This window comes from Pleurodeles waltl, chromosome 9, assembly GCF_031143425.1.
Source record: "Pleurodeles waltl isolate 20211129_DDA chromosome 9, aPleWal1.hap1.20221129, whole genome shotgun sequence".
Lineage (NCBI taxonomy): Eukaryota > Metazoa > Chordata > Amphibia > Caudata > Salamandridae > Pleurodeles > Pleurodeles waltl.
Window position 1 is genome coordinate 465,567,093 of NC_090448.1, and position 24,201 is coordinate 465,591,293.

The 24,201-nt window shown below is 44.6% G+C and overlaps 1 protein-coding gene across 2 annotated transcripts in view; it reads right to left on the reverse strand.

The window, feature by feature from the left end:
- The window catches only part of EXOC3L4 (exocyst complex component 3 like 4), a 584,807-nt gene that overhangs the window by 243,730 nt on the left and 316,876 nt on the right, over nt 1-24,201 (reverse strand). For both annotated transcript variants that reach the window (XM_069207295.1, XM_069207294.1), the window contains exon 7: nt 21,644-21,739. In XM_069207295.1, the coding sequence (XP_069063396.1) occupies nt 21,644-21,739 (96 nt within the window). The remainder of the gene's footprint in view (nt 1-21,643; nt 21,740-24,201) is intronic.

A 24,201-nucleotide genomic window follows, 5' to 3' on the forward strand; every position in this document is an offset into this window, starting at 1 on the left:
TGAGGGTGTCGGCCATATTATTATTGCAGCAGGTTGGGTCATTTTGTAAGGGAATGCAGAATTAAAAGGATAGATGAATGTATGCAGGGGTGGCCTCTTGCAAAGACAAGTAGCGAGGCCGCAGCAGATGCAACGGAGACCACAACAATATACAACACAAGAGTGCTCCCAGGCCCCTCAAGCTCAGTGGATGGCACCTCAGGGGCCACTTTAGCAACATGGGCCCCAGGGTGGAAGTAACACCATGGGTGGACAAACACAAGGGCAGGAGGAGTAGTGGTGCAAGGAGGTAACCCCTTTTGCGCACCGCCCCAAGTATCCAGTGGAGCACTGACATCTAATTATGTCCAATGACAAAGCCCACAGATAACAACTATGTGTCCAATACTATTGGTAACCCACAGATCAGAGGAGGAACCCACTGTGACGGTAGCCATAGAAGGTCACCCCTATCAGTTTTGAATTGACTCTGGGGCCACCAAATCTTGTATAAATGAAGGAACATTACCACTCTTCTGCAACTCAATGGACACCAAGGGTTTTATGGGGCTGTCAGACAGGTTCCTTTTACTAATTCTGTAAATATGACTGTGGGTGATGCACAAACTGATGGGCCATTGCTATATTCCCCTGAGTCACCTGTTAAACGTTTGGGAAGAGACCTAATGAGCTAATTGAATATGACCATCTAGTTTTTAGAAGATGGATCGATGGTGTGTTATGCACCTGGTGTTACGCCAGGTAGAATATTATCTCTCATAGCATGTGAAGAATCTAGACAGCAGGTCAGAGCAGTACAAGTAAACAAAGAGGCTTTTTTGAGGGGCATATACGCTCTGATAGTGCATACACCAGCGCTGCAGGGGAAAACAGTGCAGTTACCAAAAGAATTAGTATGTAGACCATGCGAACCCTTAGATCCAATGACAGAACGAGAAATGGTGCTGGATATATCAGTGCTTGAACTAAGGCCAACATATGCAGTGCTCATTACATTTGACAAAGGACAGGGAATGTGGGCATCAATAGTGTTCACTAATCCCGGGTCAAATTAAGCGATATTTCAGATGAGGAATTGTTCAGTGAACAACCTTTAGTTGGAACAAGTGTGTTTGAAACAGATATTTCTCTTAGAATGCAGGTGCAGTACAGGACAGTGTCAAAACATGTGCCAGAGGCAACGATAAAAGAAAGAGATTTGGCTAAGGTACCAGAAGTGTAATGGACACAGGGACCCCATTATGTGGGATTGATTAAAGGAGCTAAGCCTTTTAAAATTACATTGAAACCTGGAGCCATATTGCCCAGGATACGCCAGTTCCCTCTGTCCAAAGAAGCAGAGGAAGGTATTCTAACTACAAGTCAGGCGTTACTTGAGCAAGGAGTGATCTATGAAAGATTGACGCCATGTAATACGCCGATTTTCCCGATAAGAAAATCCAAAGCGGGAACTTGGAGAATGATTCAGGATTTACGCTCTCTGAATGATATTGTTATTTAAGACTACCCTGTAGTACCCGATCCTTCGGTTATATTGACAAATATACCTAAAGATGCCACTTTCTTCTCTGTAATCGATTTGAAGATACACAATATTGCCATAGTAGGCTTCCTCAAGGTTTTTGCGAGTCCCCAAGTATTTTTAATTGGACAGTTAAAAAGGATTTAGTGAACATTCAATGTAAAAGTACGCTTTTACAATATGTGGATGACACTTTGGTTTGTAGTGCCACTGAAAATATATGTAGAGATGATACCATTAGCCTCCTCTGCACGCTTGCAGACAAAGGATACAAGGTGGATAAAAATAAGTTGCAGTACATGCAGAAAGAGATTCATTATTTGGGACAATTGATATCTAAAAATGGGAGGAAGGTGACACCTGACAGAATAGAAAGCATAACAAATATGCCCAAGCCCACCACTACCAAACAGATGCAGCAGTTTTTAGGACTCTGTAATTATGTGAGGCAGTGGGTATTTGAATATGCTAACTTGACAGCATCACTTCTCACTGCATTAAAGGACTGCAAATAAAATACATTTGACAGATGAAGGAGAGACAGCATTTCTTGAGCTAAAGAAAGTGATTATGAATGCTCCAGTGTTAGGTACACCTGATTATAAGAACAAATTCTACCTCTTTTGTCATTGTAATGGAATGACTGTGACCACAGTGTTGACTAAGAAAACATCTATGGGACATAAGCCAATTGCCTACTACAGTGGGCTGCTAGATCCTATCATGAAGGGCCACTATCCATGTAAGCAAGCCTTAGCTACCGCTGTCACGACTCACGTGCTGCTTGCGCCTGGAAACCGCAGATCTAGTGGCGTGGGTCTTGAAGGTTCGGCTTTGGCCCAGAAAGGGGCGACTCTTTCTAGTAGCCACGGTGCTGCAGGCAATGGAACCACCAAGAACAGACCGTGCCCTTTAGAAATAGTGCCAGAGGGAAAAAAACCCTAAAAGGGGAAAAAACCTCCAAACAGTGAATTCCTGAAACAAAAACAAAACCAGGAATCAAAAAGAAACAAAAATGCAGGTAAACACGAATTTGACAAGATTCAGAACCGAAGGCTAAGAATCAGGAGCGAAGACACAATCAGAGCAGATAGTGTTGCAGCGCAAGGAAAGGGAGAAAACAGAGCCCTTATATACCAAGAAACAGGAAATGACCAACAGGAAGTAAAAAGACACCATCTTAGATAGGGAAGAAGTACATAGGACAGAATAGAACAGGAACCATAGAAAATAAGGAACAAGGAATGCTGGGAAGAAAAAGGTAACATGGGAAGGGGGGAAAGACATAAAGAAAGGACAAGAAAAATGCCTCAGAAGGCAAAGAAGAAAAAGAAGAAAAAAGAACAGGTAAGGAGGGGTCAGAGGGAAACAGGGATGCAACAGAAAGCAGAGCGAGGCCCCAAGGAAAATCTGGGGCCTCGCGCCGTACACAGAAGGCTCGGGTGCGCCGCGTCCTGGGGACGCGCGGCGTGGTGCGGCGCGACAGTAGGTCCCCCCCCGAAGGTCCAGGTTTGAAGGGAAACAAACGATGAAAACGAGAAATCAGAAGAGGGGCGTGAACAGAAGATTCATCTTCCCAAGAGCATTCGCTAAGAGGATATCCCTTCCAGTGAATCAAATACTGAAGACGTCGGTGAAAAAGGCGAGAGTCACACATTTCCTGAACCTCATATTCAGGTACATCATTCACCAACACAGGAGGAGGACAAGGAAACTGACGAGAGAAAAGGTCAGGGACATAAGGTTTGAGTTGGGATACATGAAAGACCGGATGAATCTTCCAAGTATGAGGCAAGCGAAGACGAACAGTGATAGGATTGATCAACTGAAGAATACGGAAAGGCCCATAATAGCGAGGCGTGAACTTATTTAGAGAAAGGCGAGAGGGCAAAAATTTGGAAGAAAGCCAGACTTTATCTAGAGGGTGATAATCTGGAGTGGGTCCACGTTTCTTATCTGCGATCTTCTTCATATATCTCTTGGTGTTCAATAAATTAGATCTAATTAGCCTATGGAGTTGCAGGAGACGTTTGGAAAAAGATGTAATTGCAGGTAGAGGAGAGGTAGATTGAGAAGAAGTAGGAAAAGAGGTAGGATGATAGCCATAGGACCAGAAAAAAGGAGTGACCTTGGAGGCACTATGGACAGTATTGTTGTAGGAATATTCGGCAATAGGAAGATAAGTGTTCCAATTGCTTTGGGTGGCATTACAAAAACAGCGAAGGTATTGTTCTAATCCTTGGTTCAAACGCTCGGTTTGTCCATTGGTCTGAGGATGGAAACCGGATGATAGTGCTATATTGATATTTAGGCCCTCATTCTGACCCTGGCGGTCGGCGGAGAGACGGCGGTCGGACCGCGAACAGACCGGCGGTATTAAAAATGGCATTCTGACCGCGGCGGTCCCCGCCGCGACCGACCGCTACTTCTCCACTCCGACCGCCACGGCGGTCATGACCGCGGGGCTGGAGTTTGCGCACTCCGGCCCGGCGGTCGTCCCAAGACCGCCAAGGGTATTATGACCCTGCCTACCGCCGCGGTTTCTTGCGGGCGGGAACCGCCGTGCGAACCATGGCGGTAAGCACTATCGGGGCCAGGGAATTCCTTCCCTGGCACTGATAGGGGTCTCCCCCACCCCCCACTACCCACCGAGTCCTCCCCCCACACCCTCCACCCCCCTGCCACCCCCCAGAGGTGGTACGAACCCCCTCCCCACCCCCACCCCGACATGCACATACATGTACCCCGACATGCACACACCCCCAACATGCACATATACACACCCCCTACACACACATACACAACGGGGACACATACCCGCACACATACATGCCGACATGCGCACCTGCCGAACAGCACACATTACCCATAGACACAGCAGCACCCCCCGCCCGCATACACGCACTCACACACCCCCTCTACACACTCACACGCACACCCCCATGCACGCACACATCACACAACACCCCCCCACCCCCTCCCCTCACGGACGATCAACTTACCTTGTGCGTTGGTCCTCCGGGAGGCGACGGGAGCCATGGGGAGGTGACCGCCAACAGAAGACCGCCAACAGAAGACCGCCACACAGAAATGTGGGTCGTAATTCTGTGGGCGGTGTTCTGCTGGCGTGGTGGTGGAGGTTGACCAGTCTCCACTTTCCCGCCGACCGCCAGTGTGGCTGCTGGCGGTTTTCCGGCGGAACGCTCCCAGCGGTCAGAATGCGCACAGCGGCACACCGCCGCGGTCGGCGGTCTTCACCGCGGCGGTAACTCGGCGGTCTTGCGAAAAGACCGCCAAGGTCAGAATGAGGGCCTTAGTGTCTTGCAAAAATATTTCCAAAACCGGGAAATATACTGAGGTCCCCTGTCAGATACAATGGTATGTGGAAGTCCATGGAGACGGAAAATATGGTCGATAAATATCTGGCTCAATTCTTGGGATGTAGGTAACTTCTTTAGGGCAGTGAAGTGAGCCATTTTAGAGAAAGAATCAACAGTGACCATGATAACCTGGTTTCCAGCTGATGGTGGAAGTGAACACATGAAGTCCGTGGAAATAGTATGCCATGGAGTTGGTGGAACCGGCAAAGGCTGTAGTAATCCTGCAGGTCTGGTACGGGGAATCTTGACTTGAGCACATATGGGACAAGCCTGAACGTATTTTTCGACATCTGATTTCCAGGTAGGCCACCAGAAAGATCGCGAAAGAAGTTCTTGTGTGGCCTTGATGCCTCTATGACCAGCAACCGGTGAATCATGGCACATCTGTAATGCCTTGTCTCGAACTCTGTTAGTAGGGAGGAATAACAGATTCTGATGATAATAGTGTCCTTCTTTCTTGCATAAACAGGTTCTTAATTTCTCTATTTCGCTATTAGACAGGCTAGAGTACTCCAGTTGTACCTCCTCCAGAAAAGATTGAGCAACTCCAATGATCTTACTAGGCTCCAGTAGAAACTGAGACGGGGAAGGAGTACAATCTGGATAACGGCGAGACAGAGCGTCAGCCAGAATGTTTTGAGATCCAGGAATATAGGTGATGTAAAAGTCATACTGACTGAAGAAAAAGGCCCAACGGGCCTGGCGACTATTCTGGCATACAAAATTACGTAGACATTGCAGATTACGGTGATCTGTTCTCACCTCGAAAGGTTCCTTGGAACCCATCAGAAACTGTCTCCATTCGATGCAGGCTGTCTTCAGAGCTAACAACTCTCTTTCTAGTACTGAGTAATGTTGTTCTGCTGAAGAGAGAATATGGGACAAATAGAAAACAGGATGTTCAAGACCATCATCCTCTTGTAGTTGGAGTAAGACAGCTCCAATAGCTCTTTCGGAAGCATCGGTAACTACTATAAACTGTCTGTTGGTATCTGGGTGTCTTAAGATGGGAGCTTGAGTGAAAGCCTTCTTTAAATCTTGAAAAGCTGTTTCAGCCGCCTTAGTCCAGACAAACCCCTGTTTTAGATTTTCCTTCTTTAAAGTATGAGTTATATGGCTGGTCTGTTTAGCAAAGTCTTGAATGAACTGCCGATAAAAATTTGCTAATCCTAGGAAACATTGGGCCTGATTCTAACTTTGGAGGACGGTGTTAAACCGTCCCAAAAGTGGCGGATATACCACCTACCGTATTACGAGTCCATTATATCCTATGGAACTCGTAATACGGTAGGTGGTATATCCTCCACTTTTGGGACGGTTTAACACCGTCCTCCAAAGTTAGAATCAGGCCCATTGTGTTTCTTTAATAGAAGAGGGAGAAGGCCAATCGAGAATTGCTTGTACGTTTTCTTGGTCCATAGCTATGCCGGTGGGACTTAAATGATAACCCAGATATTTGACTTCCGTCTTATCGAACTCACACTTTTCGGGTTTAGAGGATAGTTGATGTGCTCGGAGTCTTTGAAGGACTTGTTTCACATGAGAAGAATGGAGTTCGGGATGTTTGGAAAAAATAAGGATGTCGTCTAAGTAGATTACGACTGTCTGGTTCAGGAGATCGGAAAATATTGAGTCCATGAATCTTTGAAATATTGCAGGGGCATTCGTAAGACCAAAAGGCATGACTTTGTACTCAAAATGACCAAATGGTGTCCTGAATGCTGTTTTCCACTCGTCTCCTTCTTTTATACGTAAAAGGTGGTAAGCACCCCGAAGATCCAACTTGGTAAAACGTTGAGCCCCTCTGACTGCCTCTAGAATATCCTTGATGAGGGGCAAAGGATAACGATCCTTTATAGTTATTTTATTTAGGCCTCGAAAATCCAGGCAAGGACAAAGATCTTTGGTCTTCTTAGGTACAAAAAAGAGAGGAGCCTCTGCCGGAGAAGACGATGGAACAATGAGACCACTCTGTACATTTTCCTCCAGATACTCCTTTAGAACTTCCTTTTCAGGTTCCGTGAGAGAATACATCCTCCCAAAGGGAACGACTGTTCCAGGTTCTAAAGGAATAGCACAATCGTACTCTCGATGTGGAGGTAATACAGGTCTGGATGGTTTTTGGAACACATCTTGAAACTCTAAATAGTGTTCAGGAACTCCTTGGACAGTATTGATGGAATATTCCATAGTACTCTTAATAGGTGTTAATCTGTTCGGTGACCAATATTTGTCGGAAGCAAAGCAGTTCTCTTGACAAAACTGTGAGGACAAGGAAATTGTCCGGGTTACCCAGTTCACATACGGATTATGTCTTGTAAACCATGGAATTCCGAGAATAATGGTATGGTTGGGAGATGAAATTAGATCAAAGGAGATGTGTTCTTGATGATTACCAAACTGTAAATTTAACATCAAGGTCGTAGTATCGACTGGACCTGAGGATATCAAGGATCCATCCACGGTGTGTACTTGTTCAGGAATGTCTTTGGGTTGTGTGGGGATCTGTAGATTAGTGGCCCAAGTCTTATCCATGTATATACCACTAGCACCACAATCTAATAATGCCATAGTTCTTTCTTGGCGGCCATCAGGTAGTTGTAATATGACAGGTAACACGAACAAGTATGTTGTATTGTCATTAAATGAACTGATGGAAGGTATAGCCGATGATCCCGTCCCCTCCCTTCTTACAGAGGACGGGAAGTGGCGTTTCCCGAGGGTCTTGGTGGACGTACAGGACAGGTACGAAGCATGTGACCAGCAGAACCACAGTATAGGCACAATCCTTTCTTCCGTCTGTCTTCCTTCTCACTAGCGGAGAGCGGCCCTCGAGTAGTATCCACTTGCATGGGTTCCCCTTCTATGTCTCTAGCAGGGGGATGAGATTCCTCAGAACGAGGTAGATACATCCGTGAAGTGCTTGGCTGGGAAGATCCTCTACTCCTTCTCTTCTCCATTCGTCGTTCTTGAAGACGATACTCGATGGAAAGTGCTTGATCCATCAGGCCACAAAGATCTTCAACTCTGGTGGAATGTACTAATTCATCCTTTATTTCTTCCTTAAGTCCTCTGCGAAACAAAGTTACCAGGGTACGTTCCACCCAAGTGGTCTCTGCCGCTAACTGGCGGAAACGTGTAATATATTGAAGGACATCTTGGGAACTTTGCTGGATATCACATAATGCTTCCTCTGCTGAGGCTTCCAATCCTGGACGACTAAACATTTGTTTGAAGCGGGTCACGAAGGCAGAATAGTCCGACAATACCGGGTCGTTGGATGACACCATCGGGGTTGCCCAGGCCAAGGCAGGACCGGATAATGCACTGATAAGATATCCCACCTTTGTCCTGTCATGAGAGAATTGGGTAGGTCGGAAGGCGAAGTACACCGCTAATGCATCCAGGAATTCACGCAGTTTAGTTGGTTCACCAGAGAAACGAGGAGTAGAGGCGGAGATAGTCGGAACATCGCCACTGCGGAAGGCCAAAGCCTGTCGTAACACAGCATTCTCATTGCGCAATTGTTGCAATTCCTGAGCTTGTTGTTGAATAGTAGTCAAAAGAGATGGATCAGGATCTGCAGCAGCCGCCACTGTATCATCCATGGTGTCAGAAGACGTCGGAATGGTTGGGCGCTGCAATCTGTCACGACTCACGTGCTGCTTGCGCCTGGAAACCGCAGATCTAGTGGCGTGGGTCTTGAAGGTTCGGCTTTGGCCCAGAAAGGGGCGACTCTTTCTAGTAGCCACGGTGCTGTAGGCAATGGAACCGCCAAGAACAGACCGTGCCCTTTAGAAATAGTGCCAGAGGGAAAAAAAACCTAAAAGGGGAAAAAACCTCCAAACAGTGGATTCCTGAAACAAAAACAAAACCAGGAATGAAAAAGAAACAAAAATGCAGGTAAACACGAATTTGACAAGATTCAGAACCGAAGGCTAAGAATCAGGAGCGAAGACACAATCAGAGCAGATAGTGTTGCAGCGCAAGGAAAGGGAGAAAACAGAGCCCTTATATACCAAGAAACAGGAAATGACCAACAGGAAGTAAAAAGACACCATCTTAGATAGGGAAGAAGTACATTGGACAGAATAGAACAGGAACCATAGAAAATAAGGAACAAGGAATGCTGGGAAGAAAAAGGTAACATGGGAAGAGGGGAAAGACATAAAGAAAGGACAAGAAAAATGCCTCAGAAGGCAAAGAAGAAAAAGAAGAAAAAAGAACCGGTAAGGAGGGGTCAGAGGGAAACAGGGATGCAACAGAAAGCAGAGCGAGGCCCCAAGGAAAATCTGGGGCCTCGCGCCGTACACAGAAGGGTCGGGGTGCGCCGCGTCCTGGGGACGCGCTGCACGGCGCGAGCCGAGCATTCGGCTCGCGCCGCGTGGTGCGGCGCGACAACCGCAGCATTTGCAGTTCAGAAGAGCACTATGATCGTGATGGGATCACCTTTAACACTGTATGTGGAGCATGCCACATTCGCTATTTTGCAAAGAGGCAAAAGCACTCTCACGCCTCAGAGAGTATCTGGGTACGAAGTAATACTTTACCATCTTTGCAGGTGGTTAGATGTCATATAGTTAATACAGCGACATTCTTTGTGTACCCAGTTAATGATGACGAACAAGTACATGACTGTGCCAATTATGTGCCAGAAGAAATGAGTAAGGTGGGAGAAAATCCCATCCTGGGGAGCGTGCTGCTCTTTGTGGATTGATCCTCTTTCATAGACCATGAAACAGGGATTAGACATTCAGGAGCAGCAGTTGTAATAGCCGAACAGCAGGGAGTGATCCATTACCCTCCCCTTTTTCAGCGCAAGCAAGCTGCGGAATTAGTGGCTATTATTGAAGCGTTGCAACATGCTGAGGGGTTAGAAGTAACGATTTATTCAGATTCAGCATATGTTACTACTACTGTGCATTCGAGCATCCATAGGTGGGAGAGGAGAGGATTTTTTAAATCTGATGGGTCTCCAGTGCTGCACAAAGATTTATTGCCAAAACTGATACATGCTTTAACCTTACCATCTAAGGTGGCGGTAATAAAATGTGTGGAACATTCAAACAAAGAAGACCTTGCCTCCAGGGGTAATGCTCTGGCAGACTGGGCAGCCAAGGAGGCAGCTAAAACATCTCCAAATTATAGTGAATCAGAAGAGAACACATTGGAAATGATAAGCAGACAACAGAATAATACTGAATTACTACCCTCGTATATTGAGACAGCACAATTACATTTACGTGAGTTGCAGGAACAGGCCTCGCTACATTAAAGGGAATTGTGGGAACAGCGAGGATGTATACAATCACCTACAGATTTCATCTATAGAAAGGAAAGTACTGGGAAACCGGTTATGCCACAAGTTTTGTTGTATACAGGGCTGGAGCAACTGCATCTCCCTGCGCATACGGCTAAAGAATATCTTCTAGCTACATTTAGATTTCGTTGACATGATCGATAAATGTAATAATTACAGGTACTTGATAGTGGTCGGTCTGTCTCTTTTCAAGGTGGATCAAGGCAGGACCATGTGTACATAATGATGCTAATGCAGCAGCTAATTTTTTGATACAAGAAGTAATACCTAGATGTGGAACTGCAGAAACAATCCACTCAGATAATGGCAGCCATTTTGTTAACGCCCTTTTTTAACACATTTGCACCTCTCTAGGGATAAAGCATAAATTGTCATATGTCTATCATCCCCAAAGTAATGGTATAGTGGAACGCCTTACCGGCCAATTAGAACTGTGTCACTTCTTTATTTCTGACAAAAACTCGACTACAGTGTCCTTAGATGCCACGTAACCAAGTTAATGATGGGACATGCAGGCATTTAGGCCTTTTTGAGAAGATGGCCTGGGAATTAATTTTTTTCTTGATTAATATTATAGCAGTGTTTGCTCCATGGATAACAAATGCACCTTTTTCTCCAATTGGTGAACTTAGAAGTTGTGTTATGCAAATTTCTGGTTGAGGGGAGATCTTAATACTTAAATATGGACCAGAATTACACATACTAATCCTTGTAACTAGAGAAAGCATATCAGTCCGGTTTGTAACTTAATTCATGAGGAGAAAATCTTTATAATTATTCAGTGGAATGTGACTTGCGCAGTTTTGCGAGAGGTCACTGGAAACGTAGTCAGATTTCAACTTTTTTTGGAAGGGAACATGCAAGCTTACAGATAACATTTTTGTACCCCACACCTGTGGAAACTCATCCAAGATAGGTGTACATGGGTAAGTGGACACAGAAACTGCAACCCTCTTGCAGCTATCCTGGTTGCTCCTGAAGTAACCTCGAGTCACTTAAGCCATGGTAAGAGAAGTGCCCTTAATATAACTATCATAGATAAGGGACTAAGGCTGAGCTGGCATTCAACTGACATCTCACAATTACTAACCAAACTGAATAGGGAGAATCCAGCACTTATCACCTTGAGTATATTCCTGGAGAGCAGCCCTGGTGTAGTTATAGATGCTTTGTTATTTTGGGCAGATTTATTAGGAATACCCTCCTGAGAGTATATAGGACTCTTAAGACAAATTCTCCTCATTGGTTTGAAGAAGCGTGTTCACAGGCCAACAGAAGTTTAAGGAAGGCATTCAATATTAAATAGAATGACCAGCATAGGAAGGAAATTGCGAACTGTAGAGCTTTCTATACAAGTATTCTTAACCTGTTGTTCTGTGCTGGGGACTTAATAGTTATGTCCACCGGCACAGTGCTCCTGTGCCCAGGACGTAACCATTACTTCCTTGCACATGAGCTCGGAGGGAGCGTGGGCTTCCATCCCACCCCCCCAAGGCAGGGATAGAAGGGGAAGTCCTTCCCCTTCCACTCCGCCCCCGCACCCCATCCCCCCAATGATATCAGTGCGCGAGCGCGCACTGACATCATTAGAGGGTGCCGGTCGTGCCAGAAGCCATTTGTTTCCAGCACGACCTCGGAGAAACAGGCAAGTTTCTCCTCCGGCGGGAGGGAGGGATTTCACACAAATAGGCATTGGGGGAAAGGAGAGGGTTTTCCTTTCCCCCGATGTTTCTTTGAGCATTCCTGCATCGCAACCGGACAGCAGGAATGCCCACTAGACACCAGGGATTTTCGGCATATTATTTTTAGGCTGATCCGCCCCCAAGGGGGGCAGATACCACTGGAACGCCAGGGATTTTTTTATTTGTTTATTTCTGTGTGGGGGTGCCCCCTTGGGCAAGGGTCACCCCTCAAGGGGGGCATAGAACTGTTGGCCATTTCTGCCCCCCTTGAGGGCAGATCAGCCTATTCTTTTTAGGCCCATCTTCCCCCAAAGGGGGGCAGAAGCTACTTAGGCACCAGTGATAATGTGTGTGTGTTTATTGGATGGGGGACGGCCCCTTTGGCAAGGGTCACTCCCCTTAGGGGGGCATATTATTTATGGCCATTTCTGCCCCCCCTTGGGGACAGAGCAGCCTATTATTTTTAGGCTGATCTGCCCCCACGGGGACAGAAACCACTGGAATGCCAGGGATTTTTTACATTTGTTTATTTCTGTGGAGAGGTGCCCCCTTGGGCAGGGGTCGCCCCTCCAAGGGGGGCACAGGATTGTTGGCCATCGGCCTATTTTTTTTAGGCCCATCTGCCCCCAAGGGGGGCAGAAGCCATGTAGGCACCAGGGAAAATGTGTGTGTGTTATTGGATGGGGGGCGAACCCTTGGGCAAGGGTCGCTCCCCTTAGGGGGGCATATTATTTATGGCCATTTCTGCCTCCCTTGGGGACAGAGCAGCCTATTACTTTTAGGCTGATCTGCCCCCAAGGGGGGCAGAAACCACTGGAATGCCAGGGATTTGTTTTTTTGTGTATTTCTGTGGGGGGACGCCCCCTTGGGCAAGAGCCACCCACCCAAGGGGGCATAGAACTGATGGCCATTTCTGCCCCCCTTGGGGAAGATCAGCCTATTAGGCACCAGGGATAGTGTGTGTGTGTTTTTTTTGTTGTTTTGGGGTGGCCCCTTGGGCAAGGGTCGCTCCCCATGGGGGGACACTACTAAAGCTATTTTCTGACCCCTTGGGGCGGATAGGCCTATTTTTTAGTAGGCCCATCTGCCCCTACGGAGGCCAGAATCCACTTAGGCACCAATTTCTAAATGCTTGATGGTGGGGTGTTTGTCAACTGGTGAAGTAATTGCATTTGTGATGACAGTTTTTTTCTCCTTTTTGTTCTAGTTCAAAGCTTTTGATTCCTTTGCTGTGGCTCCTTGCGGGTTTTAGCAGTGGTTGACCTGCGGCTTGCATAGTGGCATGTTTTAGGTAAGTAAAAACAATTTACTCCAAAGGAGTATTGTTGCCATGCATGAATGACATGTTTGTAGGTGGTGTACTAAATGGAGGTTTGTGTGTGAAATTGTCCTTCGATTTGTGCACAATGTTATTTGTGTTGTCTAATTTCTAATTTGCTTTCCTTTCTTTCTTTTTAGTGAGATATCATTGATGATTCCTGTGTCTGTGCAGAGTAGTTGCTGATGAGTAGGTTTTTCCGGCAAGTGAGCGGTAGCATTTTTCAGTACATAACACTTTGTATAAAGCCACACTTTGTTCATTACTTATCTTACACAGTGATGGTTGTTGGTGGTGCATTTTTCCAGTTACTTTTCGTAGGAAGGATCATGGCTAGCCGCAGGATGACCGCTCAGCAGGTTGTTGGTGTGCTTTTTGAGTCATTGTCTGATCATGAGACTGACTCTGCATCTGAGGCAGAGGAGGAAGTGAGAGATTCTGGCAGTGAAGTTTCTGTCGGAGAGGAATCTTCTGATGAGGAGGCCACTCTCAGTGCAGATGAAGGGCCTGTTTTAAAGGAGGACACTGATGTGCCAATAGTGCAGCAACCTAGAGCTGAAAGGTTTCCCGTTGGAAGACCTGAACCATGGGTAGCCCCAAACATGGAGCGGCTAGAGTTGCCTGCCTTTACTGGTCTCCCAGGGTGTAGGGTCAATACAGAGAACATTTTTGCCTGTCAATTTATTTGAGTTATTTATGGATGATGTGTTTTTGGAAGAGATTGTTGAGCAGACTAATTTGTATGCAGAGCAGTATTTGAGGGACAACTCTGCCAGACTTAGGCCTCACTCTAGAGCTAGCCAGTGGATTCCCACAAATTTGGAAGAGATGAAAAGGTTTTTGGGTTTGACTCTTTTGATGGGGTAGATAAGGAAGCGTCACTGGCTTCTTATTGGTCTACTAGTCCCTTGATGGCAACGGCTATATTTCCTGCAACCATGAGTCGTAATCGGTATTTGCTTCTTCTTAGGATGCTGCATTTTGCTGACAATGCTTTAGCCTTGCCACAAGATCACCCTGATTCTGACCATCTTTTTAAGATTAGGCCTGTCCTTGATTATTTTGTAGATCGGTTCTCAGAGGTCTATGTTCCAGGCAAAGAAATAACTATGGATGAGTCTTTGGTCCTCTTCAAGGGCCATTTGTTTTTTAGGCAGTACATTCCTAGCAAGAGGGCATGATATGGAATTAAATTGTATATGCAGTCTGAAAGTAGTACAGGATATGTGTATAATTGCCAGGTCTACAATGGTAAGGATTCCAGTATTGACCCCCCTGGTTGTCCTCCCACTTTTGGAGTTACTGAGAAAATTGTGTGAGAACTTGGTAGACGACTGTTTAACAAAGGTCACCATTTGTATGTAGATAACTTCTACACTGGAGTGCAGTTGTTCAAGAAATTGTTTAGAGTGGACACTGTTGCTTGTGGCACAATTCGTTGTAACTGGAAAGGCTAGCCAAAGGAGCTTGTCTGTAAAAGACTTGAGAGGGGACAGTGCAGTGCCTTGCAGAATGATGAGCTTCTAGCTTTAAAATTTTCAGACAGGAGGGATGTCTACATGCTAAGTACCATCCATGATGAGAGTACTTCCCCCGTGACTGTTTGGGGCCAGGATGCTGAAGTGCACAAACCTGTGTGCATTTTAGATTATAATAAGCATATGGGAGGTGTAGATAGAGTAGATCAGAGGTTGGAACCTTATACTGCTATTCGTAAGTCTTATGTTTGGTATAAGAAGTTAGCAATTCACCTGTTCCACTTGGCAACTTTTAATGCTTTTATTGTGTTCAAGGATAGGTCTCCAGAGTCAAAGATGACATTTGTGAAATATCAGGAGTCAGTGATAGGGAGCCTTATTGTGGTAGAACAGGCCAGAGTTCCTAGAAAAGCAGTGGTGGAGGATGTGGCTAGACTGAAAGATTGCCATGTTGCTGAGCACATTCCTCCAATGCCCAAAAAAGACTTTCCAGCTAAGAAATGTAGAGTTTGTGCTCAAAGAGGCATCTGGAGAGAGACTTGAATGTACTGCCCAGATTGTCCTTTAAAGCCTGGGCTGTGTGTGGGTGGGTGTTTCAGGAATTACCACACCCAGAAGAATTACTGGGAACTACCATGAGTGCAAACTGCCAATTTTATATTTTCATGTGTTCAGTTTCATGGTTGTCACTTCTGTCATGTACTTAGTTATAGCTTTTGTGTTTGTAGTTTTGTAATTATTTCTAATTAGTTAGTGGTTTCTTTGATAACAAAAAAAAGTTATGCCATTGTGTGTGGAGTGGCATTTGGCTGGTGGTGTATATATTGACTTGCTGTTGGCTACTGCAACACACTGCCAGGCAAACTCCAGTCCACACACACCCATCAGCTGGTGTGATTGCTGTATCAGGCATGTGGGCATATGTAAGTGATGGGCTCTTGAGTGGCTCTGTCTGTCGATGCGAGTGTTGTAATGTGCTGGGCCCGTGGCTAGCGGTGTGAATGGTCTTGTGCATGTCATGTATGAAAGGTGTGTGAAAGGACTGTAAAGCAGTTGGTGTCTTGTCGTGGCTTTACAGCTCCCAAGCTGTGAGTCATTGGTTACGTTTTTTGGCCTTTCAGTTATTAAAAGTGCATTTCATTTTTGTGAAATCTCTTGTTAATAAAATTTGATCTACTAAACCATCACTCACCCTAGTGCCAAATCCAACCAGTATGTGCGGTAAAAATTACAAAACTTGCTCCGCTGTAATCAGGCGTCACAGCACACCCTTGACACGCTAGGTGTCTCGGATGGGACCCCGATGATGAAGCATGCCACCAACTTCGTTGGTGGGTGACGGGTCTTTTTAACATAAACTTTGTGTGTTTCTTTTCACAATTTTAGTGTTTGGAAGATCACATAAGTACCTGGACACATCAAAATGATCTATTGCACAACTACCTGTATTTGGGGGGGAGGGGGCACCAATGTTTTTGGTCCTGGGTGCAGCCTTCATCTAGGGAACCCTACCAAACCCAGACATGTTTTGAAAATCGACACCCCAAGGAGACCAAGGAGGTGTGGCTTGCCTGGATCCCCCAACATTTTCTTACCCAGACTCCTCTGCAAACCTCAAAATTTGCTTAAAAAAGCATATTTTCCTCGCTTTTCTTTGTAGGATCACCGCTCAGGCACACCCAGTGTTCTCCTCAGTCTCCCAAGTAAAATGATACCTCACTTGTGTGGGTCCCCAAAGCAGAGTCAGCCTAAAAGATGTATAAACGAAAAATATGTGCTTATCAACTCGCTGTGCTATCCTCTCAATCTCTACAGGTTTTGGCAACTTTCTGTTGCAGGCTCCTGGACCACCCACATAAGTGAGGTATCATTTTTATCGGGAGACTTGTGGGGAACGCTGGGTGGAAGGAAATTTGTGTCTCCTCTCAGATTCCAGAACTTTCTGTCACCGAAATGAGAGGAAAAAGTTGTTTTTTTTGGCCAAATTTTGAGGTTTGCAAAGGATTCTGGGTAACAGAACCTGATCAGAGTCCCATAAGTCTCCCCATCTTGGATTCCCCTAGGTGTCTATTTTTATAAAATGTGCAGGTTTGCTAGGTTTCCCTAGGTGCTGGCTGAGCTAGAGGCCAAAATCCACCACTAGGTATTTTGCAAAAAACAGCTCTGTTTTCTTTGGGAAAATGTGATGTGTCCACGTTGTGTTTTGGGGCATTTTCTGTCACGGGCTTTAGGCCTACCCACACAAGTGGGGTACTATTTTTATTGGGAGACTTGGGGGAGCACAGAATAGCAAGACAAGTGTTATTGTCCCTTGTCTTTCTCTACATTTTTCCTTCCAAATGTAAGACAGTGTGTAAAAAAGACATCTATTTGAGAAATGCTGTGTAACTAACATGCAAGTATGGGCACCCCAGAATTCAGAGATGTGCAAATAACCACTTTATCATGTGCCCATTTTGGAAATACAAAGGTTTTCTTGATACCTATTTTTTCACTTTTTATATTTCAGCAAATGAATCGCTGTATACCCGGTATAGAATGAAAACCCATTGCAAGGTGCAGCTCGTTTATTCACTCTGCGTACCTAGGGTTCTTGATGAACCTACAAGACCTATATATCCCCCCAACCAGAAGAGTCCAGCAGACGGAGCAGTATATTGCTTTCAAAAATCTGACGTCGCAGGAAAAATGGCTGTTTTTTTCACCTCAATTTCAATATTCTTTTATTTCAGCTGTTATTTTCTGTAGGAAACACTTGTACGATATACACAAATTACCTCTTGCTGAATTCAGAATATTGTCTACTCTTCAGAGGTCTTTAGCCTTCTGGTATCAAGCATTGGTTTCACACCCATTTCTGTCACTAACTGGAAGGAGGCTGAAAGCACAAAATTTGTAAAAATGGTGTATGGCCCAGTAAAATTCCAAAATTGTGTTGAAAAATTGGGTTTCTGATTCAAGTCTGCCTGTTCCTGAAAGCTGGGACAATGGTGATTTTAGCACAGCAAACCTTTTGTTGATGCCGTTTTCAGAGGAAAAACCACAAGCCTTTTTCTGCAGCCCTTTTTTCCCATTTTGTTGAAAAAAAATAACATTTTTGCTGTATTTTGCCTAATTTCTTTGTCTCCTTCAGGGGAACCCACAAAGTCTGGGTACCTCTTGAATCCCTAGGATGTTGGAAAAAAAGGAGGCAAATGTGGCATGGGTAGCTTATGTGAAGAAAAAGTTATGAGGTCCTAAGCGTGAACTGCCCAAATAGCCAAAAAAAGGCTTGGCACAGGAGGGGAAAAGGCCTGGCAGCGAAGGGGCTAAAAAGAAAAAAGGCTGACTAATGGAATCGACTTGGAAAGGATTGGCCGGCTCTTGTAACTTTCAAGGCACCAAATCGCTTTGGAAGGTTGTTAATTCAAATCAGTTTAAAAATGGTCAACCATCAAGATTGGGACTGCATATTATGACTGAAGAGTGGGTGTCCCATTTTGAGAAGATCTAATGCTTCCTGGATGTAGAGGAGCAGACTAATGGAGACCATACCCTAGCATTTCCTATTGCCATTCAGTTCAAATACCATGAAATAGGGTCCACCATTTTAGAAAGTCCATCAAGTAAAAATCCAGGAGCAGATTGGGTCCCAATGAACCTATATCAATCCCAGATTAATTTCAGGTGCCGGTAATTACACATGCTTTATTTTCAGTCTGTAGGATTGTACCTCCCATCTCTTGATAATCTGCTACTATTGTCCCCGTAGTTCGAAAGGGTAGTCACCAAGCTCTACAATACTAAAAAAATATTTTGTTGCTGGACCCTAATGTTAGGATGGTGGGTCGAATTCTGTTACAATAAATTTGATCATGGACAACCAACTGTGAGCTCTTGTCCGAGGTTTAGTTTGTTTTGTTTTAGGGACAATGGAAGGATGTCTCAAGCTTTGCTTAATAGTGAGCAAGTACACAGTAGCTAAGAAGAGCACCAGTATTTAGTGTTAACTGAGAGCGCCATGTATTTAGCGTTCATGGACTTCAGTAGCATATTTGACCGCATGCACCAGTCCAAACTTTGAGAACTATTAATTAGCATGGGTTTGGGCCAATCTTTCTTACATTTTCTTCAGCTACTATATACAGATGTTTCAGCTTCAGTTAGATATGGAGAATTGGGGGAATGTACCAAATCCTTTAAATTGGATTCGGGTGATTATGAAGGAGGTGCTTCTATTCTATTCTTATAGTGCACTGTAAAACTCATTTTTAATAGAACATGGACAGGACTTGCCACTGGTTAAATCTAAACCCTTACCAGCACTTTTATATCCAGATGATGCAGTACTTATGTCCAGTACTGCCAATGGGATTTAACGACTCATTGACAATGTTGTAAGCTTACGCTAAATTAGACTTGGAGGCCAATCTGTCTAAAACATTTTATAAGGCATGCAGCCTGAAGAATATGAATGCTATAGCTATCTGTATTAAAAGAGGGCCAATTGGGAAAATTTGCCAGTTCTCAAGTTTGGGCGTAACATTTGATTCATTGAGCTTTAGTTCCCCTGTCTCTCCCTTAGGTGTCAGAGATTTAGTAAGTTAGTAGGTTGTGCATTTATCATGCTTCAAACTTAGGCAGTAAGCCAATACCCACACTTCTGGAAATACATATAAGAAAATGTCTACCTATCTCAACTTATTGAGCTGCGTTTGGGGCCACAGTCATGAGACTATTCTTCAAGCCAAAGGAAATCACTTTTGCAGGTGTCTTTTAGGTTTGCCACATAATAGCCCACATTTATTTATCCACAGGTAACTGAGACTTAGCTATGTAAATGATTTAATTAATTATACCTTTTGGATCTGTGGCCATCACTCTGGAACAATAAACATGTACCTTAAACAGACAAATTGTTGGGAATTGCTTAGCATGTAACTATGGCCTTAAAATTCCTTGGCTCTGTTACATTAAATATGTAGTAGCAGAGCTAGGCAGACCAGGTCTATTCACTAACCCCTATTTAATTTCTACAAAGGAAAAATCCTGGGTAACGCTCTCATTTGTGGAATGTAGGCATAGCCCAAAGGAAGAAGAGAATTTAAAGAAACTTTAATTGAGACAATATGCCATACTACACAACAGTATGGGCCTGGAACCACATTTAAGTTTGAATTTTCATCCCTTGTGAAGAGCATTTATAACTAGATTCAGATTGGACACATTTTGTAGTTGTCTTTTGTTGCAAAACTAAGACTCTGGCTTAGCTCTACAAAATTTTATTTCACTCCCACGTGTGTCACAAGTGAACTTAGTTCAATACACCAGCAACTGAATGTGAAAGTCAGCTTGTTGTAGCCCAACACAATACCACCCAATACACAGTTGAAGTGCTGCGTGTGTTTTTAGGTTACTAACATTGTCTAAACATGGATCCAGGGATGCATTTGTAACCTAGAAGCCCAATTTCATTCTCTACAATATCACACATAATAACTGCTTTAAGAAAAGACACTTCAACTAAAAAGTGTTTATTTCAGCACGCTCATCCTGTTGTTTATCACATCTAAAATAACCACAAAAAATATAATTAAACCAGACAGTGCAAATGTGTTGAGAACAATGAGAACAAAATGAACATTTAAACCATAGTTAAAATGTCAGCTAGCAATCTCACATCCTAAAACCTAGTTCTATGCAGTTTATTAAGAAAGCATGGAGTAGGGTAACTTATGTCTAGAGTTTCTTAGGGAGCATAAATGTACTACATGCCTGTTTACAGCAAAACATTGTAGTTATTAGTAGTCAGGAGCAAGTGTTCCCTCAGGAGGTTTTCTATTCCCAAATGTGGCTAAGTATCAGCTTTCAGTGGACTATCACAGCAGTCTGAAGATCTTTTAGCACTATCTTGAGTGATTACCTGGTCTGAAGGACCTCTCCTGACAAGTGCTCAATTAGTGAGTGTGTTTTTTTTACTATATCTTGTCTAAGACTGGAATTTCTGACATAACCCTAGGAATGTCTAACATAACCTGTGTGCATCAATATGGTAGTCTTAGACACTGTCTTTTAAACAACTGGGGTAAAAACATGTCAATTTGGGCTACCCTGTTTATGCTATTTTTATTATTTGACCTTGAAACAGAGATGACAAGGCGCAAGTCCCAGAATGATGGTGCAAAATTAATTCTAGCTAGGTCATTATCTGCGCAACAAGTATCTTATTAATATTATTGTCTTAACAACTTGACACATTCATACGTCCTTACAATGATAAAGACAGATGATCTCTGCTTCAAAGGCAGACATGTTAATGAATCTGCAAAAATAGAGAAAATGGAGTCTCTGCCTGCTAAAGATGGGGTTGGGCCTTATGGATTTTACATCGCTTTTTCCTTCAGGACAGTACGATATTGTCTCAAATAGTATTTGCCCTTGCCATTAAATTTTCCCCCAAACCTTGAGACACTTTACTTACTTTTGTAAGTTTTATCAACAGTTCATGTGTCATTTTTTAATTCCAGTCTTGAAGAAACATAGATTTGTTAAATGTTGTTATTGTCTAGTTTAGGTCACTAGTTGATCAGTAGGTAATTTTCTAAAAGCCACAGTTTGCTATTGTAAAGCAGTGCTCTTTTAATTATATGTACATAATTTTATTATTTTTAGTACTGTAATGTTTTTATAAGAAATTTGTGTGACTTATACATTTATGATTATTTTTATAATCAACCAAAGACAATTAGTTGATTGATTGATTGATAGATTGATGACCATCTGGGTTGAGTGTGAGAGAGCTACACCTCTTACCCATACTTTTCATCTTGAAATGTATGGGTTAATATTGATCTTTAGCAAAACATTGAAACAATGGTTACTGGACTTCAAGCTGAATGGCTGCCTTTCATTATAGTTTAGAGCTGGTAATCTACAAACCTACCATAGACGTAAAGTCAGTTACCTGATTCCACAGAATCCATTTATGTAGGTTACAAAATATTTCATGAATAGAGGAAAATGCTTAGTCTGGTCCCAGCTTATAAATTCCTTTACCAACCTAAAACATGAACAAAAGAAATGAGTTACTTTCATGATTATACAAAAAACAATGTACATTTTAATCATAAATGCTGTGTTATGGCCTAAAAGTGGTGCGTATAAGACTAACCTTACCACTTCACAATTGTCAATTCTCTGCTTTCTTATTCGCATTAATATCGACTAGTAGGTGTGGCAGTCAATGTGTGTAGGAAAGTAGCCTCTTTCTAGCTTGGTTACCTCCACTTTTGGCCTGTTTGTCAAAGTGTTTGACTATGTCTACTGGGATCCTGCTAATCCTGCTCTTTCCCTTAAATGTGGTTGTTTGTTACTGTTAACACAGTATTTCCCCCACAACTGGCATGCTGGTGCCCCCCTATGAGTCCCTAGTATATGGTACTTAGGAACCCAGGGCATTGGGGTTCCAAGGGAACCCTGTGGGCTGCAGCTTATATTTTGCCACCCATAGGGAGCCTACGCAAAGGCTTCTGCAGGACTACCATAGCAGCCTGCGTGAAAAGGCGCAAACACCCCTTCACTGTCATTTTCACTGCACCAGGTCATTTATAAGTCACCCCTATAGCAGGCCCTCCAGCCCTGGGGGCAGGGTGCAAAGTACCTGTGTATGAGGGCACCCCTGCACTAGCAGAGGTGCCCCCACAAACTCCAGGACCATTTTCCCGGACTTCGTGAGTGCGGGGACGCCATTTTACACATGTACTGGAAATAGGTCACTACCTATGTCCAGCTACATAATGGTAACTCCGAACATAGGCATGTTTGGCATCAAAGATGTTGGAGTCATACCTCAAGACTTTTGCAAGCATTGGTTGTATGATTCCATGCACTCTGGGGGCTCCTTAGACAACACCTAGTATTGCCATTTCAGCCTTCTGAGGTTTACCAGGCAGCATCAGCTGCTACCACCTCACAGACAGGTTTCTGCCCTCTTGTTGTTTGAAAAGCTTAAGACCAAGAAAGCAGAACAAAGGACTTCCTTTGGGAAAGGGGTGTTGCATCGTCTCCCTTTGGAAATAGGTGTTACAGGCTTGGGAGGAGTAGCCTCCCCAAGCCACTGGAAATGCTTTGAAGGGCACATTTGGTGCCCTCCTTGCATAAACCAGTCTACAGTGGTTCAGGGACAACCAGTCCCTGCTCTGGTGTGAAACTGGACAAAGGAAAGGGGAGTGACCACTTCCCTGTCCATCACCACACCAGGGGTGCTACTCAGAGCTCCTCCGGGGGGGTCCGTGGGTTTTGCCATCTTGGATTCAAGGATGGCAGGGAACTCTGGGAGCATTTGAGTGGCCAGTGCCAGCAGGTGACATCAGAGCCCTCGTCAGGTAGGTGCTTACTTGTTAGGTGACCAATCCCACTTTCAGGGCTATTTAAGGTCTCTCCTTTGGGTGGTTATTTGGATTGCAAGTCTCCAGCAGGAATCCTCTGCATCCTCCACTTCAACTTCTCACTGAAGAAACTGCATCTGGACCTTCCAGGAACTCTGCAAGCTGCAACAAAGAAGCAAGACACTTTCTGCAACATTGCAAATCTGGCTCCAGCCAGAAACTGCAACTGTTTCCTGGTCATGCATCCTCTGAAGACAGCCCATATTCTGCCTGCATCAGAAGGGCGAAGGACTCTCCCTTGGGATGAAGCAGTCACTCCCCTTCTTATGCAGGCACTAAATGCGATGACAACCGGCTGCGTGGATACCCTTTCTTGCTGAGCTGCATGGATCCTGCATCACAGGTGGTAGACTGAAATGGTCCCCATGGTCCTCTCTTCCAGCTGTCCTACTTTGGTGGAGGTAAGACCTTGCCTCCTCATGCAAGACAGTACCCCCGTGCACCACGTCTTTTGCAGCTACCAAGGTTGGTTGGCATCCTTTCTCCAAATCCTTCGTGCATCTTGTAGCTCCGGCTCCCAGGACTCTATCCTGCGACGCACAGCTTCCTGAGTGGTCCTCCAGAAGTGTGGGAGCCTTTGTCATAGTGCCATTTGGGCCTCTTCTACAAATTTCTTGTCCCCATGCTGCGGGACTCCTGTGTGCACTGCCTGGTCTTCTGTGGGCTCTCAGAGTTGCTGAGAGCCCCCTCTGGCTCCCCTCCTGGGTAGAGTCCACCTGGTCCTTCCTGGTCCCGGGAAGCACCATTTACCGATAACCACAAGCTTTGCATGTGTTAAGGCTTGTTTGCGGACTCCCATGACGCAAACACAACTGCAATCCTCCATCCAGCGTTGGACATCTCTTGCGCTCTCCAGGAACCCGACTCCTTCTTCTTTGGAGCAGTGCTTACTTTTCTTCTTCACCGGTGGTTCTCCCTTTGCACCTTCATCCGGATTAGCAGGGGCTCCTGCTCTTCCTGGACTCTTCTGTGCTTCTTGGACTTGGTCCCCTTCTTCCACAGGTCTTCTTAACCAGGAATCCACTGTTGGTGTCTTGCAGTCTCTTCTGGGTTTTGCATAATCCTTCTTCACGTT